At 38.6% G+C, this 16468-nt stretch overlaps 1 protein-coding gene across 1 annotated transcript in view; it reads right to left on the bottom strand.

Annotated features, from left to right (window-relative positions):
- Positions 1–15893, bottom strand: part of LOC109033124 (tetratricopeptide repeat protein 37) — a 30059-nt gene extending 14166 nt beyond the window's left edge. Inside the window, exons 1-7 of the mRNA XM_019045570.2 lie at positions 15588–15893; positions 14228–14460; positions 13546–13735; positions 12810–13164; positions 11003–11250; positions 10174–10491; positions 9184–9515 (exon numbers count right to left, since the gene is read on the bottom strand). Coding sequence (XP_018901115.2) covers positions 9184–9515; positions 10174–10491; positions 11003–11250; positions 12810–13164; positions 13546–13735; positions 14228–14460; positions 15588–15677 — 1766 coding nt within the window. The 5' untranslated portion in view covers positions 15678–15893. The remainder of the gene's footprint in view (positions 1–9183; positions 9516–10173; positions 10492–11002; positions 11251–12809; positions 13165–13545; positions 13736–14227; positions 14461–15587) is intronic.
- Between the last annotated feature and the right edge of the window lie 575 nt (positions 15894–16468).

The raw sequence follows: 16468 nt of genomic DNA, 5'->3' as shown, positions 1-16468 counted from the left end.
TAACTTTCCTCAAAATAAACATTTTATTGAAAGAAATTTAGGAACTCTCAAATGTTCATGCGGCGTTCTTCCTTAGCACAGCAGAATAGTGCTGTGTATGTTGCGGGGAAAGCAAGGCCAAAAAGTTTAGAAATTTCGATTAGAGTCAAACATTTTTGAGCTCTGATGGGTATCTGCGGGCTGATTGTTGAAATTGATAGACAAAGAAGACATAAGAGTATGTGGTCCTATTGGTTGAAATATGTGGTTCTTACAGACTAAAGGAGAAAATGATGGACTAACTGATGGGTCTGATGAGTTGCCTTTAGTTAGTTTATTACCTACTTCTTTCGTCCATTTCAACTACCTGCTTCTACCAATAGGATGCCTTCATGTCCCTTTTGTCTTCTTTGTCTAAAGCTTTGTCTATAAATTTCAACAATCAGCCCGCCAGGGTGTCTACTAAGACAGGCTGGCCAAGAATAAGCACTTTTGCAGTACTTTTTCAGTATATTCCCAAGAAATTCAGTACCTCCTTAACAGAAAAATTCAGTACTTTTTCAGTACCTATATTTGACAAAAATCGAAAGAATCCGAAAATTTGAAATTCTCACTCGCACCAAGACAAAATGACGTAGACACAAAATTTCATTAGTGGCTTGAAGATTTACTGACTACACAATCAAGATATTGTAGGCAAATACTAGTCTGAGAATCAACGCGCAAGGGATTCCATACTTTTCAGGCTTTATTAAAAAAACACGCGTGGTATGAAGGCAGGAATTCCTGACCTTGCGGAATGGCCGCGTTTTTTTCGGTACTTTCGGAACGCCATTCAAAAATCCGGACTGGTAGACACCCTGTTCAAAGAACGAGAGCCCTGAAATGGTGCTATCCTTCCTCTGGCCGAATTTACGGCAGTGGCTTTGCGATCTATCGATATTTCCCCATTTGAAGCTGTGGTTAATAATCGATTATTAAGGTGTTTGCCGCGAACACCCCGTCTTTCGATACTTTTCCATAGGTTTAAATGGCCGATCAATCGATACATCGCAAAGCACGCCACGGCACTGAGACGGGAATCGAATGACCACCGCGATGAGATTGAAGCTCGTCGCTTGTTTGAGAGAGCCATTCGAAGAAGTGAAACATGAAATTTTCGACTGATATTGCGAATTTTGATGTTAATTCCATCCATTTAAGATGGTACTCTCTAGAGATTTGGTACTAAATCAGATTGATCCTCTTTCTTTTTGGTGATACAGTAGCATTTTAGTCTTTCGAAAATTGCGAATTTTTGGTTCAGGTCTCCGCTCCCACAGAGGAGAGCGGGGGATGGATGGAAAAACATGGTCTCTGTTCAGCTGGTATCATTGCGCAGTGCCATAACATTACAGAATTTACATTTTTGCACTCTATAAAATCAAAAATTGATATCAATTCGGACTGAGGGGAATTTCAATAAACTTTCAATAGCATGTGCAGATAGGTATTTTTAAAATCTTTCATTTAAAAAAACAAATTCAACTCAATTTGATGATCCCTTCAAAAATGGTAGTTAAAGGTTTTGCCTACGACCCCCTGTTCCTCTTCTGTGAGCGGGCCCAACCCAAAAAGTTCGCCAAATTTAAGAACCTCTCGTGCTACTGTGTCACCTCTAAAAAGACATATTCGGAGGCAAAATGAATTGCATTTTGCAAAAAGGAACCACTAGCATTGCAATGATGCTAAGATTGTGCAACTTCATCCTTTGCAATAAAATTGCGGAAATTGTGAAAAACTATGAAATTTAGATGGTGATTTTTGTCTTAAATTTACAGTTTTCAGCGAGTAAAATAGAAACTATTAAGGGATAATCGGGTTTTTCCTCCAAGACATAAAAGAAGTTGCACAATCGTAGCAACATTGCAATGCTAGTGGTTCCTTTTTGCAAAATGCAATCCAAATCTAGCAGGGGCTAACAAAAATATTTAATTAAAGGGGGGGGGGCGCTAAAAACTCGGAAAACATCACATATAAACTCTGATGTTTTGGGAGCAAAAGCTGCTATCCGTTGTTTTAATTTTATGCTCTTCTCATCACATTATTAGCCCATCTTGTTTCCGGAACACCACAGTTCATTTGGACTGCATTTTGCAATTTGGACCTATAAATTCCGGCCCGGTTTAAAAACAACGTGTGTGCCATTAGTTTCCCTATGCACATAAGTGTTTTTTCAGATGGGAAGTGTTTCAGAATTTATAGGTCCAAATTGCAAAATGCAGTTCATTTAGAAAATGTCTTTATTTTTTGCTCCCCCCTTTTCCAGCTCAGTATTTTTCTCTTGGTTTAAACTTGTTTGTTTTGTTTGTTCTTTTCACTGTTCACATAAGTTTACCCTTTTTCCTCGTTTTGCAGCCTCGAGGTTTCATGACCGCCAAAGAAACAGACCGGGGATTTCCAAATTCTGGTAACAATAGCCAAAGAAAAGGACGGGGATTCCCAAATTCTGTTAACAATAGCCAAAGAAAAGGACCGGGGATTTCCAAATTCTGTTAACAATACAGAGGTTCCTTTCATTGTTTTCGACACGTAAGCTGCCGCGCTAAGGAAGAACGCCGTATGAGTCATTAGGCGTTGCCAAATTTCTTTTGATAAAACGCGAATTTTCTGGTGAACTTACGAATATTTTAATCCCAATTTTTCGGGTAATTTTGTTCGCAATTTCACCTGAAGATTCTGAAAATTTAAAGGATAAATATTCATAACTTTCCTCAAAAATAAGCATTTTATTGAAGGAAATTTGGCAACTCTCGATTGTTCATACGGCGTTCTTCTTTAACACGGCAGTGCGGTCCCCAGCTCAATACAGCCGGGCTGAGGAGAAACGTCGAATGAGCATTCGAATGTTGCCAAATCGCCTCTTAAAAAATATTTAATTTTGAGGAATTTTATGAATTTTTTCTCTTGAAATTTTCGGATACTCAGGATCGAACTACAGATAAAATTCTCCGAAAAATCCGACGAAAAATGTTTGCGAATTTTGCCGAAAATTCGTGATTTGACGAAGAAGATTTGGCAACGCTGGAAGGTGCATACGGCGTTCTTCCGTATCACAGCGGAACCCCGTTGTTCCTTGGAACAAAAGACCCTAGCGAACACCTGGCTAATGATGTTCACTTTTCCCTCTTTTGTTCCAGAAAGTTCGGCCTTCCCGCCTTTGAAAAAATAAGGAAAAAGTTTCTAAATTGCATCCCAATTGCAAAAGGGGTTAGCAGGAGGGGGGGGGGGGGGTTGGTGGTGGCTGCGGACCAACACGTCACAAGCTTATAAAAGGGAAAGCCCACCCTTAAAGTTCAGTCAGTTTGGCTTCAGTGAGCGATGTGGTTCAATGGGTGAACGAGTAGGTCAGTGATGAAGTGGGTCAGAGGTTCAGCAGTTCAGCGGTTCAGTGGCTTAGGGGTGCAGTGCGCAGTCAGCAATGGGAATCGCAACAATTGCCAAGGCACAACATGATTTAAGCTTCTACGTGAGTACACCGTACAGCGTTTTCGTACCTCTTATTATTACAGATTTATTTGTTTATTTTTTTTTTTTTTATCTTAAATTTAAAATTTATGCTTTCAAAATTTTAAAATTTTTACATCATTAGTTCGTTTAACGTTCTTTTTTACTATTTAAATTTTGGGAGTATTAATATTTTAATTTCTTTAAATTTTAAGTATATTATATTTTACTACATTATTATTACGGTCAAGTCAGGTTCATATGCTCTAATCAGTATAGGTACTTATATCCTTAACAAAAATACATTTAAAATCGTCAATGAAAGTAATATTTCGTAATTTGTTTTTCATTTTTTTATCTTTCTCTGTAGATCACCAGTACATGGAATGTTTTCTTTCGATTTGCACAGATAAACATCCAAGAAAACGCTAGGATTTTGATGGCTAATTCTTGAGTAATTTTAATCCGGAAAAATTAAACAAGAATTTACCATTAAAATCCCAGCAGTTTTAAAGAAATGTTCTAATTTGTTAGGCTGAAATTAAATAATATTATTTTACAGCATGTATTAATTTCCCATTACTTTCATGTTTTTAGACTTGAATTAATGATTCTTTTCCCTTAGGTTGCATTAAAAATCGTATCAAAACTGGTGAATGAAGACAAATAATGCATAACTTTACCGCAGCATTTGAAAATTGGAATGGCTCTACTTTTTTGAGAGAAAAAAAACCCACGCATCTCCCTCAAATTCTCTGTGAATATTTGAATGAATATTTGGATATTGAATGAGTGAAAAAATTCCCAGAAATTTTAAGGAAAAGCTGCTGATCAGTTCTGCAAACATGAGCAGCGATTTGCAATGCTACAGTCGAAGGTAAGTAATCTTATCCTTCAGCTATTGATATGCTACTTCTTGTTAAATTTTAAAAATAAAAATTTGCACATAGGCTATACTTTTCCAGCATTCTGCTTGTAAAATGGTTTCGATTCAATTTCTTGGACTGGATATTTTTCCTCTTCTAAAGCTTCATACTGACTTTTCTTTCTCATTTATATACCTTCTCTGAATTGACAAGAGACAAGGTCAGAGTAGAAGTTAATTTTCAGCATACTACTCGCGAGTGAAATTGCTTTCCAGCATTTTTATTTTTCTCTCAAATATCAAACTAATTTTTCTCTCTGTGTTGTTTTACAGCTTTATTTATTTTCTTTTCAGATTGGTAAGAAACGAACACAGTGAAAGTAGTTTCATCTTGTTTTATTTTGTTTCTTGTTTTGTGTATGCCTCATCGTAGGTACTTTTTCTGTTATTGCATATTTTCAATAGGTATGAGATAAACAGTGGGTAAACAATTCTACTTCATTTCATTTTGCTTTTTATGTTTTGTATACCTTAAACTAATTTTCTCTTGTTTATTTTTTTTTCAGATCGGCAAGGGTCGAGCGCAGTGAAAGCTGTTTTCTTATTTTCATTTTGCTCTTTTTACTTTTATTTCATACACTTTCCTCTTATTAATATTCATTTCTTCACCTATTATTCCTTACGTCTTTGATAAGCGTCCTTTCCCACACCATTTGCTGTTGAACTACATTTCATAATTGAGATACTGATGCCGACTCTCTCACAAAAGTACCTATCTACATCGGGAAACTTACTGCTATTATTTCTAAAATGAGACGGAATTAGCATGTTTTTTTTTGCAAAATGTAGTCCATTGCAAGGATCAAAAGTTTCATTTTGATTACATTTATTATTATGTTTAATATTAATAGAGATATTTTCATAATTTACCACAAATTATCTAGACAGTATAACTATTCTGCATTCGGAAAGCACATTAAAGTGACTGATTATTTGGAGATAAAAAAGACAAAAGTAAAAAGCAACAGCATTGAAGATTTCATGAGCAATGGATTTTGCATCAGCAGCCTGATTGTTGTAAGTTTGTGTTTTTAGGGTAGACATAGATGACATGGGGGGGTTAAGGGGCAGAGCATGATTGGTCGGCTATGTCTTATCGCTTTATTATGCCTTTGTCAGGTAGAATGGACGACATACCGTCGGAAACTTAAGAGGTGCCTTTAGCTTGTTGTGAGTCCCACCCGACATAGGCACGACAAAGCAGCGATAAGACATAGCAAACCAATCACGCTCCGCCTTTTAACCTATGTCATCAATATCCACCTGACAAACACAGAATTTCAACAATCAGGCTGCAGAGTGGTAGATAGTATCAGTTTCGACTCGTTAATTTAGCATGATCAAAACGAATGTTTCACTAAAATGTGAAGTTTCAAGTTAGGTTAAGGACTAATCATTCCTTTTTTTATATTTAGTTTGTTTCAGGTCGGCAAAAAACGAAAGCTCCAGGCATGATGAGTCATTGGGGACGGAAGTAGTGCCCTCCAAAATGTGTATTTGTTGAATACAATTTAGATAGTAGAAATCATTAGTACTGCAATTTATTTAATCCATTTTTAGTTAAGTTCATTCTTTTAGTTAACTTCATTCATAAATTCTAAAAGAATAAGTTGATTGCATTTTGCAAAAAGGAACCACAAGCATTCCAGTGTCGCTAAGATTGTGCAACTTTTTTTACCTTGCAAATAGAAACTGATCATCTGAAAAAGTTTTATCTTTACTCTCTCTAAATTATGAATTCAAGACAAAAATCACGTTTGTAAATTTAATTTTTTACAAAGAATTTAAGTCTTTCAATCCTAGCAACATTGGAATGATCTTGGTTCCTTTTTGCAAAATGCAATCCAATTATACTTTAAAATTATCTCATCCTTAACTTGATTGCCCTCGGTTGTTCGAGAAAACTTGAGAAGTATTTGCAACTCCTCCCAGTTCTGCATACATATGGATCTTGTGTAATAATAACATACGATATTGCATTCAACTGAAGGTCATCTGCATTACGCAAAAAGAAATTATTTTTTTTCGATTCAAAGTAGAAAACACATGACTGCCATAAATTTTTCTACATAAATAGGTGATTTTTTAAAGTGCTGGAAAAATTGGTTCTTTTTTGCATTATGCAGTTCAGTTACTTCAACTGAATGCAAAATTCTGATCGATGCTGCATTATGTGCTCCAAAGACAGTATCAAACAGCAATTAAAACTAAAATTTGAAGAAACGATAGCTAAATTGGTTTTATTTTGGCGAGGTGCATTGACTAAAATTTTGATGAGAGAACTGGGCGAATTTACACTGATAGGAACTGTGTTGCATGCAAATTCCATGCAGATAGTTAGGAACTGTGTTGCATACAAATTCCATGCAGATAGTTCCTATCAGCGTAACTCCGTGCAAGTAATAAATGGATGAGAACTTATAACTTTATTGAGGGACTAAATAGAATTCAAGAAGCCAGTTTTGTCACCTGATGCAAATCATACTAATAATTCTTGATTTTTCTTGTTTGTTTCAGTGCGGGAACGAAGAAATGGGCTCAGGGGGAGGGCTCGCTGAGGGAGGTGGTTCCCAGGGAAAGGGGGGCTCGTGGGGTTGGGAAGGATCGCGGAGTAAGGTTTTCCAGGGGGAGGTTCCCGGGGAAAAGGGGGCGTTCGTGGGGTTGCACGCGGCATCGCGGAGTAGGGTTTCCTAAGGGGGTTCCCGAGGAGAGGGGGGGATTCGTGGGGATAAGTAGGATCGCGGAATAGGGTTTCCAAGGGGGGTGGGTGCGCGAAGTAGGATCACGGGGGGAGGAGTAGGAATTTTTTTTTTTTTTTTTTTTTCTTCTGCGACTGGCTTGCTGAGATCCTCCGGGGCGTTACGTCCCGGGGTCCGCCGTCGCCGGCAGGGGCGCCCGTCTGGACCCCGTGGGTCCGTTGGGCGTCCCCTGCCCCCGACCCCCCGAGAGGGGGGTCTCTTTGCCCCCCCGCAAGGGGGGGCTTTTTGGCCCCCCTCGCGGGGGGTCGGGGTGGGGGCGCCCAACGGACCCTTATGGGGTCCCGGCGGGCGCCCCTGCCGGCGACGGCGGCTCCGGGGCGTTGCACCCCGGAGGATCTCAGCAAGCCACGAACAGGGAAAAAAAAAAAAAAAAAAAAGGGAGGAGGTGGGAAAGCAACCTGGGGGCTGGAAGCCGGAAGCCGGGGTTGGGGGAGGCCACCATCGTACCAGGATCATCGTACCGGGATCATCGTACCAGGGATCACCGTACCAGGATCATCGTACCAGGATCATCGACGATTTTATCTTCATCTTTTTTTTTTCTTTTCTTTTCTTTTTTTTCTTTTTTTTATTCTCTGTTTCAGGTGCTGCTGGTGGATCACCGGACGTTTGTTCCCGCAACCGAGGTAAGATACTGTTTTATTTCTCCTTATCAATCAATTGCGGAGGGCACTACTTTCGTTTTCTCCAGGCAGAGCTGTTTCTCAGGAGTATCAAAAACAGCATGGAGAAGTGACGGGTGCAGGTGCGTCGGCGTTGAGGTGAGTGTTTCATTTCGTTTTCTCTTCCCCTTTCCTCTCCCTTTTTCCTCTTCCCCTTTCCTCTCCCCTTCCCCGTGGATTAGGGCTCTTGGCGATACCACGTTAAAAAAAACGCGCCGAAAGCTCTACCTCCGGGAGCAGCACCGCATCCTCTGTCTGATCGGGCTCTCCTAAGGTGGTGTGGAAAAGAGCTCAACGTACAGTAATTTTTCAGGAAAAATTAATATACAAAACTTGGCAACACATTCTCCTAGCAAAATTTGGGCATTTTCGTCCATTACTGGCATCAGAGTTTGCGAAGATTCTGTTATTTAAAACTCGCAGATAGTTTGCACTGTTGTCAAATAATGTTCACAATTGTGCAATTCAATTTTTGATCAAAACGCCTCGGTACAACTATTTGTTCTCTATGAACACACGTGTTGCATGTGAAAAAATGGAAGGCGCTCCGGTCACTCTTCATGAAGCAGTGCTCGTAGCAACGGAGCAGTGTGTGGCTTGTCGTAACGAATATAGGGTGAGATGAAATTCTTCCATAAAAAGTAAGGCAGAAAGAGGTATGATTCTTTCGTACCATTTACACAGATCAGAATATCACATCCCACCACCACACATTGTCATCACAGCATGTTGCTACAAGCACTTCTTCATGCGCTAGAATGACCAGAGCGCCTTCAATTTTTAGTACGCAACACGGATGTTCATAGAGCACGATTAGTTGCATCAAGGCGTTACTGCCGATATCACCATCCTACACTCGGAGATCAATTCTGAAGGAGTAGGAAAAAACGTCGCATGAGCATTCTTGAAATGCCAAATTTCCTCCGATTATATACTAATATCTGAGAAAACTTGTTAGCTCTTAAATATTTCAATTTTTTCTTTAAAATTTTCTGCACAACCTGATAATTTCCAGGAAAACGTTCCTCAAAAATAATTTTGTACTAGAAGAAATTTGGCAACGTCTGAATCTTCGAGCGTCGTTTTTTCGCCACAGCAAACTTGCTACAGCGGCAGCAAAGCTTGACAGGGGTGGTCACCTGTTTCGGACACCTTCGAGAAGGGAAAATTACCAAAAATAGGTGTAAAGATTAACGTTTCTTACTTTAGTTCTGGCTTCGCACGGTGTAGATGAATCAAAGAGAAGTAACTTCCGCCATTTTTCAAGAACTTATTATAATGTCTTTAAACATTTCAGCCGAAAGTTACAAAATTGAATCATACTTTCAATTTTCATGATTGCAAAAACCAAACAAAGAGAACCTGAACTAACCTGTCTTGCTCATTAGCTTTCAACACTTTTAAGTAACAGTCGGAAGCTTGTTGATACTGATTAGTGATGGAATAGAGGCGGCCTAGACGAACCCATGCCCATTTCTCGCCTGAATTACTTGCGACTTTGAGAAGGACCTCAATATTTTTTTGCGGCATGTTCAGTTTGTTGTAAGCATCGCTAAGACCTTTGCCTGCTTCTGTGAAGAATGGGTTGAACTCGTACGATTTCTGGAAGCATCGTCTTGCTTTATCATAGTCTTTCAGAACACTCATGTAGTAGCAACCAAGGCTATAGTAGGGTAAGTACCAGTGCGGACAGAGTTTTGCAGCCTGTCAAGAAAAAAATACATGGATGAATTATAAAGCACATTCCTTTTTCTTCAGCTTTGAATGCAAAAAAAAAAAAAAAAAACAAAAATTGAAGCAAATTGGAACAAGTATGCTCCCAGCTTTCTAGTAAAATATAATTTTCAAAATCTGGCTTGCCATTATCAGGAAATGGTGCATTGCGGTGACTAGCTACACTTTAAAAGGCCCTAGATTCTGCACTTCTCTAATGTGAGAAAATAAACATGTTTCAAAGTGGGTTGAAGATAAAACTGTAATGGTGTAAGTTTTAGTGTGAAATAATTTTGAACACCAATCATATTGTTTTCTCTTTACTTACCAATTTTTACTCTACAGCATTAAAGGCAAAATAGAAAGAAGAGAGTTGGCCAAGTTTGACAGATGCAAGAAGATGTTTTTTTTTTTCGAAAAAAGTGTGCGTTTTCTAAAAAAGATGTTATATTTTTCCTAATACCGCAAAATTCTCTCAGTTTATGATAACATTGGATTTGTTATGGCATTTAAGTATTTTTTACAATCCAAACTGCTATACAGGGAGCACAATTTTCATATTTAGGGGACAGCTCTATGAGGAAAGGCAAAAAAGTGTTTCACATGTACTCCCAATGATTAACAGCTTTATTTGCGTCAAGTTACTTACTTTGAGAAAGCATTGATGAGTATCACCAAAATCTTTTAACTGTGAGGAAATGTCTCCTAGTAAGATAAGAGTTTTGGACAGAAGACTTTCGGGCGGGGATAGACTCTCCACCAATTTAAGTGTTTTAGCCGCTTCTTCCAGCCTCCCTTGCTTTTTCAAATGAGCACCATCCAAATACCGCATGAGGGCTGGTGATGCTTCACCAGTAACCTCAAGTCTTTTGTAGTATTCACTAAATATGTCCAATTGGTTCAGTGTCAAATTGGCCAGGCAGTAGTTCTCCAGCAAAAATGGGTCGAAAGGCGTTTCAATCAATCTCTGTAGAACGAAAAAGAAGAAAAAACCACTGCTATAAATGTAAAATTGAGAGCAGATGCTAATAGTATGGATTTGCAACCACTACTTTTTTTAAATTCATTTTTTGAAAGAATCGAGTGAACTAAGCTCCTAAGAATTTTTCAGATTATTTTTAACAGTAAATGGCAAAAAAAGCCCGTTTAGAAAATGCCAACCATGTTTTTAGCGGGCGCTGCTGACAGAGCCAGGCGGGGGAAATGGCTGCTGAACTCATCGTTAAGCATCACCTAGCTACGTCAACTCTACTGTCGGCTTAAGTTAGCTTTTTCTCCTCTTAGATATAATTATTTGAACTTTTAAATAAACTTTTTGGTTTTTTTCACAGGATTTACAAAAAAAAAACACTTCATTCTCTTTGAAAAAATAAAATAGGAGCAGAGATTTTGAAACACCGCAATAGAGGCGGTATCCCACTTTAGCCATCTATATGATAATGTAGAGCAATATGGTCTACGACAGGAAAATTACGGACCTTGAGGCACACGTTTTTACCCTCCAGAACATCTTCCTCGGCATCGCAGTTGCAGGCTGATTCGACGATCGCTTTCTCTATGATCAGTTTCACTCGTGTTTTTGTTTCCACACTAGTTCTTGATTTTTCCAAGTAGCTCAAAGCGGCTAGCGAGCAGTACAACCCTCCTTTGTAGCAGAACAGTGCTAAATGGGCACGAGCTAAGTGAAGCCATCCCCACCACGATTCAGGTTTTCCGGTCTTCACAGCTAGAGAGGCACAACAGAAGGATTTTAATACCATATTTTATGATACAATAAAGAATGAACCGGAATATTCGGTGTTCCGTATTGGCTATATTTTCGATTAGCATTGCAGCTGAAATTGAGAGCAAGTAGTTTAGCTTTCAGCCGATAGATCGCGTTGAGATCACCGGCCTGAGAGCTAAAATCAATCAAAAATCAATAAGATGGGTGAGGTTACAACTCAGAATAAAACAACAAGAAAATGCTACTTCTAGCTGCAGTAGCATAGAAGAACGAAACTAATTGCCGAAATTGAGAGCAAGTAGTTTAACTCTCAGGCCAGTGATCTCAACTCGATCTATCGGCTGAAAGCTAAACTACTTGCTCTCAATTTCAGCTGCAATGCTAATTGAAAATATAGCCAATACGGAACATTCGGTCCGCAGAAAGATATGCATCTTTGAAAATTGCCTGATTTATAACATTACACCCATTAGCTAAAAATACAGCTGCCAAAACTAATGATAGAATCTTTGTTGGTGGTGAGCCCCTAGACAGAGTATTAGTTAGGTAAACTACCACAAGACATTTTTTTTTTTTTTATCAAAAGAGAGGGAATCGATAAGGGGCCTTTTTTGGGCTTACCCGGAGTTTCCTCAACTCTACAATTTTTGGCTCATTGAACATCCATATTTCATGGAATGTGTGGAATGTTTCATGTTTCATGATCAGTTTCAGTCTCTTTTCGGACCTAATACTGGCCTAGACATGGATCTGAGAGTGGATTTTGCAGGTTTGGGGTCGACTGCTGAAAAATTCGCATTTTTCGCCAAAATCGGCCATCAGACCTGTGTTAGTGCCAATATTAGACCCGAAAAGAGACCAAAAATGACCAAATTATGATGCATTTTGTGAGATATGAACATTTGATGAGAAAAGAAATCGTGGAGTTGATGAAATTCAGCTTAGGTGGACCAAAAAACTGTCCTTATTGACACCTTTCCTTTCATATGAAACCAAACCAAAATCAACTGAGGGAAAATGATCATTGAACATAATTTTTTTTTTTTTTTCTTCTTTTTTTCTTGTCGATGTTGAACATAAAATACGAAGCAAAATACCTTTGCAGATACGAAGATTTAAAAATCACACAAAATTTCCTTCTTCTGTAGATGTATTATACGAAACAACTTACAGAGAAAAATTCAGCTCTTTGAAAACAGTCCTATCTGAAAAAATTGGTGAAGCTTTCGTGTCTCTCATGCAGCGGCACCGATGCTCCTATGCCGAGTCAACTCTGATTTATGGTCGCCAAAATTCAATAATCTATACTGAAAATCGATATTATCACAGATACATATTTCCTCCGTGCTGATTCAGTATTTCTACGAGTATTTTATTTTTTTCATGGGAGAACCATCGCATGAATCTGTCTGAAAATTTTAGTGTCTTTCCTCGCAAGGGTAAAGCAAAATCATCGAAAATTTTAAACAGATTCATACTACTTTCCAGGGGAGACAGCAAAGTATACCAATTGTATCAATGGTTATGCTATTCTTCAGGGAAAAAAATCAAGAACTAACCTTTATTTAATGAGAATCTTGCATCAGAAAACTCAGCTTTCGAGAATAAATCGACACCTTTAGTTATCAGGGCATCATGTTCTTGCTTTGGATCAATTGTGACCAATTTATCCGCATATTCATTTATCTTGAGTTTGATATTATCAGGAATGACCTCATTTAGAAGAGAGAGTTTGTAGAACCCTTTACATATTTGTTTCAAAGGGAAAATTTCTGATGGGAGTTTGGTGGCCATATCCTCTGCCTCCATGAAGAATTCGCAGAAATGCTTGAGTTTATAGAGGATCTTCAGGTATTGGATTCGGAAGTGGGTTGCGTCTTTTCTGCTGACTAGGATCTGGTAAACGTCCTTCAGCTGAAAATGAGGGCACTTGATAAGCATGGAAGCAATGGAAGAAAAAACTCAACTAGTACTAAAACTAAAACTAATTGGATGGAGTTACCACTATCAGCCGAACATCATTTCATGTAACTTAATTTTTGCTCATGTTTTATTTTGTTAGTGAAGAACTAAACAGCTTCACACCTTGAAACTTCCTGCGAATTCACCCTTGATTATGAGGAATATCCCTTATAGCTGCTATAGCAATAATCAATTTGTTCTCCTTTAAAAAAATAACAAGGAGGCAGAGATTTTCAGACACCGCAAACAAGTTATGTGATTGCTGACTTACACCGTCGATATAGGACCTGTATTCTGACCCTTGAACGAAGATAAAAGTTGGGAATAACATACGTATATTAGCTGATCTTCTGGCCATTTTGCTGCACAAATTCTTTGCAGGGCTTTCAAGCAGAATTCCAGCTTCAAGCCAACACCATTTCGGGCTATACTTGCAAGTAAGGGTACAGCTGCACTTAGGTCACCTTTGCGGTCACATAAATCCAAGAACTTGTTGACATGATCTTGCCATGCAAACACATCCCTAAGACAAGAAATAGCAGTGACGTTAAAACAGTATGTTAGGATGAAGGCAGTAACTTGACATGCACTTACTGAGTAAAGGAGGCATGTTCTGAGAGATAAACCTTATAAATGCTCAAAATATAAAGAAATTGTCCCAGTGCTTAGTTTTGACATCTAATAATGGCACTTTGTCAAAACAAGCTGATTGGTGTTTCTCCCTTGAAAATTTCATTAACTTTTTGACTGGAAAAAGCAGAACTGATTTCATTCATCATTACTGACTGATGTGACTCAATGGAAGAAACCATGGTGTGAACAGCATTATTTGTGTAAAGGGTGAGATTGTCTAAATAGGTTTGGACATAAATTATCAATGAGAATGTGTGCAGGAAAAAATCTGCACCCTTAAAATAAATAGATAAAAATACTGGCTGAAAGCAATGCTAAGATCAGTATCTGTATACGACTAAAGGAGGGGAAGTGCTACCGAATAACAATGAGAACCACTTACGCCTCAGCCTGGAGTAATCCAACGTAGATTGGGATCAATTGATTTGTTTGATCCGATGATGTATCCGTCAGATAATATCCCAGCAGATGATACCATGCTTCAAAATTCTGTGGAGCCACCAAGGTTGCTTTACGGAACGCTTTGAGAGCCTGGTCAGTCAAGTCCCGCTTCAATAACACCAAACCAATCTTTACGAGCGCTTTGTAGTTTGCTTGATCTGCTTGCAATATTTCCTGAAGTAACAAAGCATCTGGTTAGAACTAGTATAAAACCTTGACATGCACCAAACCAGAACATGGATTTTGTGTATAGAATAACAGGGTTCCCACGATTCCTTCATTCACCGATTTCCTAGCTTATCTAGCATTGCCTAACACCAGAGTTTCTAAAATTCCAGACTATTCTTTGACCTTTGATCAAATACTCTCTTGTAAATTTTCCTTCGTAACATGTAAATTTGGGTCATTTCCATCTCTGGCATAGAGAAAAAAAGGTGTTCGCTCGCATTTCCGGCATCTTGGATTTTCTTGATGGCGTAGGTCGGTGCGGGCAGTTTTTATCAACGATTTTCTTGAAAATGGTGTAGTCAATAGAAAAGTCTTTCTACATGGTGTTTGAAATTATATCATAAGTTGATTTAAGCAAATAAACAGACGTTCTGGTCCGTTTTTCATACTTCTAATTACGGATTTTGCTGGAATATCGACGCCATGTTATTCCGACCAGTCACATGGTAAACGAACCTCACGATGCAAACACCTCCTTTTCTTTCTCTATGCACTTCTGAAGATTGAACTTCAGGAAAAAGGCACTTAGATTGTTCACGCTTTCTCACATGGCACCGGCTGAAGTTGTTGAGCCGACATGCTACTCATCTTACCCATTTCATGCAATCTAATGGAACGCTTGGATTGCTCTTACAAGATGGATGTCGAGCGGTTGCATTCAATTCTAACCTGGAGCTAGCCTGATCCATCACATTCCATAGATAAAAAAAAGTGCTAATAGAGTGGTAGTGTTCGACAACAGTATTCTCCAAGATCTATTGTGACCATTTTTAGGGGGTGGGGTTCTGCATTCACATCCCTGCTGATAATTCAGTGGTACTTCATCATAATATGAGACTACTGATTAAACACCCTATGAATTGACAAAAATTGATAAAGCCATCGCACAAACAAGCATTGATGAGCATGTCGGACTTGGGGGACGCCGATTGAACAATCAAGGATATCATCCAAAAAGTAAGAAAAGACATGTTGCGATACAAGCGCTGTAGGTTGCTTGCGCTAACTTATGGACTTGAAGGTAAGAAGATAAAGGAGATTTCAATGTGTTAAACGGAGAATGAACCACTGACTTTGCAAATCTTCAGCGCTGCTTTCAGGTCCCCCTCCACAAGGGCCGCATCAACTGCCTGTAACTTTTGATCTATGACGTCTTCCTCCATTATTATGAACACAAATTTTAGTGATATTCAAAAGAGTTACAACAGTCTCATTATGAAAGATTTGTTGTTTACAACTAAAGTTTACAAAGTGAAAGTGAGGTTAGGGAAGTTTCAACACGTTTACGCAACCCCGGAATTAGTGAAAACAAGACGTAACTAATGAGCAATAGTCCTAGAGTTCTCGCAGTAAATTGAACAAAACTTATTTCTCTGGCAAAATTTAACCTGAATGGATGATGAAAGCTTCTGATGTTAATAGATAAGATAAAGAAACTATCATTGATAAGGGGATTCTGGACATTTTGGCAACTGTGTATGACTGATAGCGCTGTACAAAACAGGCGGATTCTTCTGGAACTACCCGTGTGACATTCGAAGATACGTAGTTTCTCCAACTAACGACAGATGCCAGCACACGATCCATCGAGCAGGACTTCGGCAACCGCGAATTTCCTATTATACGCGAATGTTTCTACTACCTATTTGTGCGTGTGCGCGGTCATTTTTTCTTTTCTCTCTCCCTTTTTTTTTGTAATTCAAGACTGTTGAAATTTCTATTCTTCAATCAAACAATGCAGACTAGTGATCGACTTGAAATATGTTGCGGATAATTTATCAGCCACTACAATAACGGCTTGGATAGGTCTAAATTTCTTGAATTATTTCTCATAGGTGCAACTCATCTATGGCATACAAAGAGACGAAACTCTAAACCACAACGCCTTCAAATTCTTCCTGGTAATTCTAGAATCTAGTATTGACTAATTTTATCACATGGGTGGAGAAAAAAA

The sequence above is a fragment of the Bemisia tabaci genome, chromosome 9 (assembly GCF_918797505.1).
Source record: "Bemisia tabaci chromosome 9, PGI_BMITA_v3".
In the NCBI taxonomy this organism is placed as follows: domain Eukaryota; kingdom Metazoa; phylum Arthropoda; class Insecta; order Hemiptera; family Aleyrodidae; genus Bemisia; species Bemisia tabaci.
The sequence above is the reverse complement of the archived record's forward strand: the minus strand, read 5'-3'. Positions and strand labels throughout refer to the sequence as shown.